Genomic DNA, 10,457 nt, shown 5'->3' with positions numbered 1-10,457 from the left:
CTAAGCAGGAAAAAACTATCTGTTTTGACAGAGTAGTGAAGATAAGCTCTTGGAAATGAGCTTTAAGAAATGCTTGTCACAGAAAAGGTCTCTGCTGTCTCACTTTAGATAGAGACATCTGAAAAAAAAGAAAAAAAAATTATCAAGATTTGTTCCCTCTCCTCCCCCACCCCAAATGAAGGAAAACTGCTAAGTTTGTAAGTGACAAGTGATGAGAACAGAAGCTGACAGAAGGAGTTCCCTTTTCTAGTGCACTGGCCTATATGAAGACAGAGCAGTAACATGCTCCTAATTAAAACCAGGGAAAAGGCTTTTAACAGGGTGCACAGTGATTGCAAGAACTCTGTCAATAGAGAACTCAGTTCTGACCGCTTATGTAGGAATGGAATTTTTTTGGAAAAGTCCTACCTGTTGAGGGAGGTGTGTGGCCTTGACCCAGGAGACCACTGCAAGTATTGCATTTCTTCAGGGGTATTGAGAGCTCCCAGGAGAGCAGGTAGGCACCTTTACACCTGACTTATTTCAAGAAAGAAAGAAAAACAATAACACAGTTATCTGCTGAAGAAACAGACCCTTCCTTGCCAGACTATGGCCAAAATACTGAGTTCCTCAGCAGTTCTCAAGGTCTGAATCCTTTAGTCAAAGCATCACCTGAACAGATAAAATTATATTTAAGATTTTATAAGCTTTGTAACTTATATCACTGATGATGAAAAACACTCAGAGGGAAAGAGGAGAAATTTTAATAGACAATTTCCTGTGTGGAGTATTTCTTTTTATTTCCAACCACAGATCACTGTTTTTACAAAGCATGCTGTTTAACTTTTCAAAGTAGCCTTGTTCTTCTTTTAAGACATTGTTTTCAGACTGTTTCTTTAAATTGCCTTTATTGCATTCAGTGCTGAAAACAAACTGAAGAAAATTGACAAATTTATGCAATAAAAACATAAGCAGATATACTGCAAATAAAGCACGTGCCTGTGAAATAGAAGTATGTATTAGAGCTTGAATACACCTTAGGGCAAAACCAATCTGTTTTGGAACTTAAAATACCCAAGATACAACTAATGTAAGATACAAATGGAGCAGCCTATTAATTCCTGTAAAGTAAAATGAACTAAAACAGACTAGGAGGCCATAAACCAGTTATTTAAAAAGCTAAATGGCAAAGCACATATTTTTACTAGAGTTTCTATCCCAGTGTAGTGTAAACATTCATGCTGTGTTAGCTCTGATACCAAAGAACAGTGAGTAGCTGCATTATGCAACACAAATCGTAGGGTTTGGTGTACTGGCTTCCATTTTTATTCCAACAGGGCTCCATAATGGGATACAATAAATGTTTTCTGTAGTATTGCTGCTCCAATAGCCTGCTCCCATCTGCAGTTGCAGTGTGTTGGGAGGAGGTTACAACCCTAGTGCTCATCCCTAATGCAAAAGCTCAAGTAAGTCAGTTAAATATATCTCATTTTTCAATGAGCCCTCCATTGACTGCCCAACTGCTTTGTCTACAGCTTTTGCCTACACATGGTTTGTCACCTGTGAGCCGCAAACCTGAGCTTTTTTCTAGCCCTGAAACAGAACTGAAGGGTCGCTGTGCTCTTCCAAGACAACCAGGTAAACTCTGACACCTGCACCAAACCCAGCCCCACTCAGGGGGATCTGTGTCTCTGTGAGGCCTAACATCCAGCTTTGGTTTCCTTCCAAGCTGGATGGTTAGCATAATATAGAATAATGTTTGTTTCTGCTTAGGAAGAAATTTCATTTCTTCACTATAGAACATCAGGCTACAGTAGCTCAGGAATTTGTAGTTTTGCTAATCTGGAAACTCCCAGATAATTTTACCTGAAACTGAATGCAAAGACACACACGTTTCAGCTGAGGCAGAACACAGCTGCTTGCCTGCTCTGCTGTGTAAGCTCCCCTGAAGACATCAAAGCCACCATCAGTCTTCTTCAATGAGTCTCTTAATTTTTGAGACCAGTTCAAGACCTGGATCCTGTTTTAACATGAAACAGAAAAATCAGACTTGATCAACCTCAAAGCTTGATCTGTATCAGCAAATCTTCTCTGAGAAAGAATTTCTACCCTAGGAGATACTCACAGAATAAATATCTCCTTGGAGCCCAGCTACAAGGTGTAGAACCAAGTGCTTCTGGAAAAGGCCCCTGCTGTGCCCTAGAAAGGGGAAATGCCAGAAGACCTAGGGCATCCCATGTCTTACAGATCTGTGTTACAGGCATGACAGCAAATCTTTTAATCCCTGCAGTTACTCTTGATTTTCTGCACCTGCAAAAAGATGGGCAGGAATTCCCATTCTTGGGCTAGATACATAGGTCAGGGTAAATTTACATTAAACTGAAATCAAAGGAACTGCACTGACTTATAGGAGTTGAAAGTCTGTTCCAACATTTCATACCTCCAGGAAAGTATCTGTATTTTTGATTTCTCAATTTTGTATGTGTGGAGATTGTAAACATTTTTTTCAGATCTTCTTTTTAGAAAGATCAAACTATTTTTTTCAGTATTCTGTGCATTTAAATAGAAAATTACTATTTACCTAGAAGCTTCCTTGCAAGATTGAAGCAATCTGGTTTAATTTCCACAAGTTTAACACAGTGTTCTCAACTTCTGAACTGTATATGCGTGTACAGAAATGTGTAAATTACACTAGTATCTATATTCTTGAAGTCTTACTGCTTTCCTTTTTCATTACTGAATAAAACAGGCTACAAATCTGGGATACTGTACTTAATTATAGGAAAGTGGTATCAGACATTTTGCATTTTAATGCCATTTAAAATTTCAGTAACTATTTTAGGTGCAAGAGCCTAAAAGCCTAGCTCATAAACCCAGAAGATGTATGAAAATGGGCTTTTGCATTCCCCTGAAAAGTAATTTTTACAACTGTGTGTTTGCAAGGAGTTCACAAAACTAGCAATGCATTTATTTTTCAAATGAAATGTCCGTAGCCTATGGAATAATTTAAACAGGTGCTAATTAGGTCTACGGAAAGGCCACTGAGGACAATTTATATGTCCCCCTGCAAGAGAAAAAAACCTGAATAAATATTAATTGCTTATATTATGCAACTAATTATTTTTAAGATGGCACAAAATTAACTGCAAATATTATAATTACAAAGTACTGGGTAATTTACTAAAGATTAATTGAAATGATTAAGTGCAAACAGCATAATTTTGCAAGGAGGTATTAAGACTTGCTGCATGGAAAAAAGGAGACCAATGTGGTTGTTAGTGGGTATTTAATGAACCACTTCAAGCACATCCTGGGAGCATCAGTGGCCTTTTTTGGATGTGCCCTTCTTCTGGAAGGGTATTACAGGATTTCCACAGGGGGAACTCCTTCTGGTGTTGGTAATGACCAGAATGCCTAAACCAGTCTATTTTAAGGACAGTGACATGGAGTGACACAAAAATATTGCATCATGGTCTGTCCAGCAGCCTCCTCTGAAAACTGCAGCAACCGTGGCTGCTTCCTGAGTAAGGACTGAAGCAGCTGCACGTGCAGTTGGAATAAATTCCTTGTAAACAGCAAAAGAACATCCACTGCAAGCAAGATACCAGAAATAGCACTGTGCAGCAATAGCTTTAACTCACTTTCCTGAATTCAGTACCAGCTTCCTGCATGTGCTGTGTGAAGATGGGATGGTGATGAACCTGGAGAAGGGAGAGGGACTCGAAAAATCCTTCTAGTCCATGGGTGGTTTCTTTCCTAGTAGTATCCTCTGTGTTAAAAGCAGGATCTTTTCTGAATTTATTATTTATTACAATCTCTCACCCAGTACTTTTTTGGTGGCTTAATATTTAATACAATTCAAATGTAGTTATTTAGAGAGTGACAATGGAAAACAGATGAGAATTCGGTATTGAGAATAATTCTAGACTTCTGAGGCAATGCGAGGAAGATATACTTGTGTTCTTTTTGACTAACATGTCAGAACAGTAATGACATTGACTGGAAGATGTTTCACTTTTCACTGACACATATGCCATATGTCATTACAAGAAGCACCAAGAGTAGTGAAATGCTATAAATGAAAATAAATGCTTTGTACTTTGGCCAGATGTAACATTAAGCACTTACAGTGTGCAAGACAGGGAGTGTCTCTTACAGATCTAAACTTGACCACATGAGGAGACACGAGGAAAGTATGTACATCAACTGATTTCCACTTTAAAATAGGTAGACTGCTTGTCAATTTTCAATTAAAAAGCCGAAATCCCTCCGACACCATGCTAGCTAGGAAATTTTGACTGTGAATCTGTTTAATGTGAAGACCTCCGTTCAGGAATGTGGGAACTTTCTGGATTTTCTGTCCTACTCAGTATGTCACTTCAATGTGTATTTCAGCTCCTCTCACTTGAACAGACCTTGCTTAAACCTAATAATGTGCAATACTGAATATCTCAGTAAATATAGGCAAAAAGGCTTGAGTAATATTAAAATCAAGTCTGTGTACAACATCCATTAGGACAAAGTGGAGAAGACTCCTACAGGATGAGAGAGTCAAATTTAAAATTTTTCTGTATGTCGCTGTCTCGGTATCAAAAGGGAATAGGGCTGTTTTAATCACAGATCTGATTTAAGAGATCAGAGAGATGTGAATCTCACAGCCAGATACCCACGCACAGACCCTCTGAAGTCAACACAGCTGGACAGTATTATTTGTGTGCCCTTATCAAGCTCTGACAGACATTTTTACCTCAAAAGGTTCATTAATGAAAGATCTGAATCACAGTTCCTTATGCAATAACGAAGTCGCACTAGAAGACAGGGCACAGCACTGGCAATGCGCAAGCCAGAAAAAAGTGCAAGAGGCCAGACTGTGTAAAGCATCTAAACTGCAAAGAAAGTCCAATTCCTAGCAGGTGGCTGTGAAGTTGTCTGAAAGTGCAGTCTCTTGATTCTCTGCTACTCTTTGCCTGGCCACTCTCCAAGAGATGATTTGGAGAGGTGTAAAAGCTGCTTGAAATTAGCCGAGAACACTGGGCTCAGGGCTCAGAGCAGCCAGCTGGAGGCTGCCATGCCCTGGCACCCTGCAGCCACCCACTCCTCTGCCCACCCACGCTCACCCTCCCCTGATGCTTTCACAGCCAGGAAGGGCACTGGAGACCCACAGACCTGAGCCTCTTACAGGAACACAGAGCCTGAAGAGCAGTGAAACACTAAGAACTGACATGACACCGTACCCATGGCAGCTTTGTCTGATTTGGTAAAAAGCCTGCATCACTCCCAACAGAAAATTGTACATTGATTTTACTCACAAATGTATGACAGCAGTTACTTTCCAATGCTGGCACTCAGAAATGTGGGCACAGCAAAATATTCAAAGAAAATCATAGCAAAACAATAAACAATCAGAAAGCAGTGGCTAAATACAATTCGTAACTGTTAGGCGAGGCTACAGCAATGCTCTTAGACTGGTAACTTGTTTTACACTGAGATTACACAGACAAGTTCAAAAGCATTTTGAATTTAGACCTTTGTAATTACATCGTAATTACAGTGTCCTGGGTAACTAAGACTTTGTAAAGCAGGTATCTTATTAATCTGAAAATGAATGCTTCCTTTATCTGACACAGCCAGTTGGCTTTGCCTTTGCTGGTGTAGATGGTTTGTTTGATGGAAAACATTATTTTTTAAATGCAATGGATCCTGAGGGAAAAAGATATCATAAAGCACCAGTAAAAATAAACTGCATTGCCCTTTAAAATGGCACCTTTTTTGATGCTCACTGTGAACATATTTCAGGCTGGTTTGACCAGTAATCGTCTTACAGTGTAGAAGTGGTTTTGCATGAAAATGTATTAATTGATGTAGAGCCTTCTTCCCTCATTCTGCAGCAAGTTGCGTCTATCAAAATATTGGTTGAGTCCAATGAAATGAGCTGATTCTATCTCACCCCACAACTTGAACTTCTTGTGTTTTGTTACAGAAACTTTTAAAGGGTTGTCTTGTTTAGCTTGAGAGATGAATACAAATATTTGCCAACCAATCCCCAAATCCAAGTCCTTGATTTTTCACAGGTTTCTGTTTAGCAAAATGATGACATTTAGCAACAACAAATAACCCCCTGGGTGAATTATTGCATACTTGCCTCCTGCAGGGCCTCTGCAGCTCCCTCTGCTGCAGCTGCACACGTGGCTGGAGAGGTGAGATCGCTGCTAAAACCTTTTCCAGATCAGGCTCAGAAACACACCTGGCTCTGCCTGTTCGAGTTCCCTCTCTGCAGGTGAGAAAAATCTGAAAACTCCAAACTGCACAGCTGACATGGGGCAGGATCGGAGCCCAGCCCTGAAACCCCTCTCCACAGGAATCCTGAGGGACACTTTCAGTGCCTGAATGATGACGGAGCTCTGTAAGCCTGAGAACACTCAGACAGTGGTCAGGCTGACGAGCATCAGACAGGAATTGCTGCAGTGAAGCCAGAGTGCTGGGTGTGAGCTGAGGGGCAGGTGAGAGTGTGAGCATCCAGGGTACATTTCTGTGTGTGCACAGAGCTCCTGTCTGACTCAGCCAGCACAGTGCAGGATTCTCTAGGAGTGCCAGGCATTAAAGAGTCCTTCCACTGCACAAATGATGGGACCTGCACACCTCCACAGGTAGAACAGCCTTTTTCCAAAGGGCACCAAAAATGAATACAAGAAGCAGCGTTTTTAATTATGGTTCAGCTCACAAACCCTGAAAAACACAGAACAGGCATTTAAATACCGGTGGGAAAACTGATTTTCATTGATTGGACTGGGAAGCACTCCTTGGGGATATTAATACCGTTATGAAAAATCAGAGGTAAAATATAAAATCCTTTATATTAATGTAAGTATCTTCTCCATTTTATCTCCTCGTTTCAACATTAAAATCGAATTATCTTCTAGAAAATTTAGCTGCTGCCACTTTAGAGATGGCCTTTTGCAGCTGGGTGCATCCATGTTGGTGGATCCATGAATAGTCATACCTTTATGTCATAAATATGATCTAGGAACCAAAACTGGAAATGAAACTGAAGCCCCGTCTTTGTAAACATAATTAGACATGTTCACTGGTACTGTCTGGAAACGTGCCCGTGTAGTGAGCCTCTGTTCACTTATCATGTGCTTGTTCTGTACTATTGTCCTCTCCTGCATGGTGACACTCAACAGTAATCCTAGCCCATGGCACCTTCTTTGAGTCAGGCTCCTATAATCCAAGTTGCCACTAAAATGCTTGAAGCTGGTTAGTGAGATCCAGGGCTCTTCTTTTGAGTAATCTCAGTGACTGGGTAATGACAAGTATCAAAGAGATGTTTTACAAAAAAACCAAAGGCAAGTGTTTTACATTAAATCTTACAAAACTGTACATAAGAATAGTCTACAACATGAAAATGGCCATTAAACGGTTGTAATAGTTATGAAATGTAGTAAATATAACAATTCTAATGTTTCATATATTTATCATATTAATCACTGTATTCATACAGTTGTTTTTGTATACATATATTCAATGGCACCGTAAACAGTTGTTGGAAAACACACATTAACCCTTAACCCATTAGAAGTAATTATAGTACTTTTTCATCCAAAAAGTTAAAATGTATCAATGTATCACTGACTTAAAAAAAATAGCATTGTAATATAATGCACATTTGACATTTTCTAGGGTAGCAATTAAGATGAAGCATAACAGAGAATGTTCTAGATTTCAGAATGTTTTACATTTACACCTAACGTGATACAAAATTTTAAACATTAAATGTAATTAAATAATACACAGTTTATGAAACAGTTGATTTCAGAGATCCATAATGCACAAAATCTAGTTAGTATCTAACGGGAGTTCCCAATAATTTATATCTCTGGGACTTCTATGGAAAACTTAAGTTGGTTTCTGTGTAACATCTCATAGGAAAAGTAAGTTTGAACTGAATAATCTTTTTCTTTTCCTGTGTTTTTTTTTTTTTTTTTCCTCTGTACAGAGCTGCATTCAAGTGGATAAAACATTATTATGTTTATTTATGTTTCCCTTTGCTGGACACTCATCCAATAAGCCTTGAGCATATGCCTAAGCATCTGGTAATGACATTTTGTGGGGCAGGGAAACTCACTATCTACGTCCCTCAGTAAACAAAGTGGTTCTATTTTTTCCACAGTTAAGGCAACTATACTGATATATTAGACACACCATATGTTATGTTGCTTCCTACAATCTAAACAATTAAGAGTGAAAAGAAGTTTCAAAACATGCTTTGATCTTCTTGACCACTCAGGAATTTCATCAAGCTGGTAGAGAGCATTTCACTGTACAGCAACCTGGTACCTGGGCTGGTGGGAGGGGTCCCTGCCCATGGCAGGGGGGTTGGGACTCCATGATTTTTAGGGTCCGTCCCAATCCCGTAACATTCTATGATTTTATGGACTGTAGCACAGCTTGTCAGCTGTCTACTGAAAAAAGAGAGTATGGTTTGCCTTGAATTTGAAGACTGACCATTCACATAACTTACCAGAAAAATTAAACAAATAAAAAACAGCCAGTCAGATTCCAGCAAAGAAAATTGATAAGAACAGTAACACACACATACGCAATTTCTGTGTTTTCAGTTATTTCTACCCCATAACTTAAGCTACTCAGACCCTTGTGATCATCCTCGCTGTACCTTGGGTGGGCTTTGCCAAAGGCTATCTTCAGACATTGTATGTGATGACACTTGGTATCTGCCAACTCCAGCATTTCACTTATTTATCCTAACAAATCACATCAACTAGAGAGCCATTTCCATTGGTTTCCATTGGGTAAGGCTGCAGGTGTCAATGACAGTGAACAGGAGCACTAGCACAGCATCTGCAGGGCAATGCAGCTACAGGGGACAGTGCCACAGAACTGCCAGTGCTGCCAGAACAGCGAGGGAGGGACTCAGGCCTGGGCTGCTCCCATTTCCAGTTACGCTGTGTTTGGAGGAGGACTTGACAGTGCTTGTGGTGGTTGTGGTGTCAATCTTTTTCACCGTTGGTTTTGGTTCATTTCTGTTTTCTGGATGGGTTTTCTTGTCCTTGAGTATATCTGAAAATGGGAAGGTAAACATGAGATTAATCACACATCTTTTAAATAGCGCATGAACTTTTTAAAATATTGCTGGAACATGTTGTACACTCATTCTGAATAACTGAAACATGGATAGAGACTAAGGGGACACTTGCACTCATGTTTTACTTGGCACAGCGTGGCTGCTCTGTCCTCAGCACCCACTGTTTTGCTCAACAAGTCTTTTCCACCTGCCTGGCTCTCCTTGGCTACTCGCAGACACAGCCTGAGCAGAATAATAGGTATTCTGCATTGCAGTGGCTGGGCTCAGTACCCAATCTTCTCTCACAGAAAGTACCTTCAGTTCCACCTGGGCTGGGAACCAGCTCATCCTGTAAAACACGGTGTTAGGATTGAGTGGTTTTGGAACATGTCGCAGTGAAACACCCTCCAGGCTGGCGGGTTGCTGCAGGAGATTGGATATTGACTTAACAGCATCCCAGAATGGCTTGGTTTGGAAGGGACCTCAAAGATCACCTTGTTCCACCCCCTGCCATGGGCAGAGACAACTTCCACTGTCCCAGGTTGCTCCAAGCCCCATCCAACCTGGCCTTGGACACTTCCAGGGATCCAGGGGCAGCCACAGCTCCTCTGGGCACCCTGTGCCAGGGCCTCAGCACCCTCTTTCTGAGTACAGAATTTCTTCCCAGTATCTAACCTAAATCTCTCCTCTTTTCATTTAAAATCATTACCCCTTGTCCTTTTCACTGTCTGCCTGTGTAAAGGGTCACTCTTCCCCTTTTTTGTGAGTCTCCTTTAAGCACTGGAAGGCTTCTCCCTCCAGATGCATTTTGAGACAATTCCATGCATTTTCATATAAAGAACTGGATTCAGAAAAAAGTAAGAGTAGCCCTTTATTGCAAATTGGATTTTTTTTTTCAAGGGAGAAAATAATAAATCTTCGGTTATGAAGACATTGCCAAATTATTTGCAAATATTACTGAGACCATATTGCCCTCAAACCCTCTCATTGGCATTGTGGAGGAAAACAAACAAACAATTTCATCTACTGAAGGGATGATGATTTTATAGTCAACCTGTAAAAGCATACCTGAGTGCTCGGAAAGAACAAATGCCTACCTGGAAGAATTTATAATTAACAATAAATGTTCAGGTCCAAGTTTAAAGGATTTGTGATACTAATGAATGCAGTGCACATACAAAATAAAGGAAAAGGCATGGATTTGTAATGCAGATGAAACAGCAGTCCAATCTTAAAATGAAAACTCTGAATCACAGAAGCAAGTTCCTGGCAGAAACTGGGAAGATGGAAAGTATTCCAGAAATGTAAATGCAATCTGAGATCATTGTCTACATGTCAGTAGTTCTGAAGAACCATCAATAAATTCACTTGATACTAAAAATGAGCTATTGTATTG

General features: G+C 40.1%; 1 protein-coding gene across 7 annotated transcripts in view; it reads right to left on the bottom strand.

Annotated features, from left to right (window-relative positions):
* Window positions 1–801: 801 nt before the first annotated feature.
* Window positions 802–10,457, bottom strand: part of LOC120757069 (glypican-5-like) — a 337,974-nt gene continuing 328,318 nt past the window's right edge. For all 7 annotated transcript variants that reach the window (XM_040074150.2, XM_040074151.2, XM_040074149.2 and 4 more), the window contains one exon: window positions 802–9,057. In XM_040074150.2, the coding sequence (XP_039930084.1) occupies window positions 8,855–9,057 (203 nt within the window). In that variant the 3' untranslated portion in view covers window positions 802–8,854. The remainder of the gene's footprint in view (window positions 9,058–10,457) is intronic.

The sequence above is a fragment of the Hirundo rustica genome, chromosome 10 (assembly GCF_015227805.2).
Source record: "Hirundo rustica isolate bHirRus1 chromosome 10, bHirRus1.pri.v3, whole genome shotgun sequence".
Classification (NCBI taxonomy): Eukaryota; Metazoa; Chordata; class Aves; order Passeriformes; family Hirundinidae; genus Hirundo; species Hirundo rustica.
The sequence above is the reverse complement of the archived record's forward strand: the minus strand, read 5'-3'. Positions and strand labels throughout refer to the sequence as shown.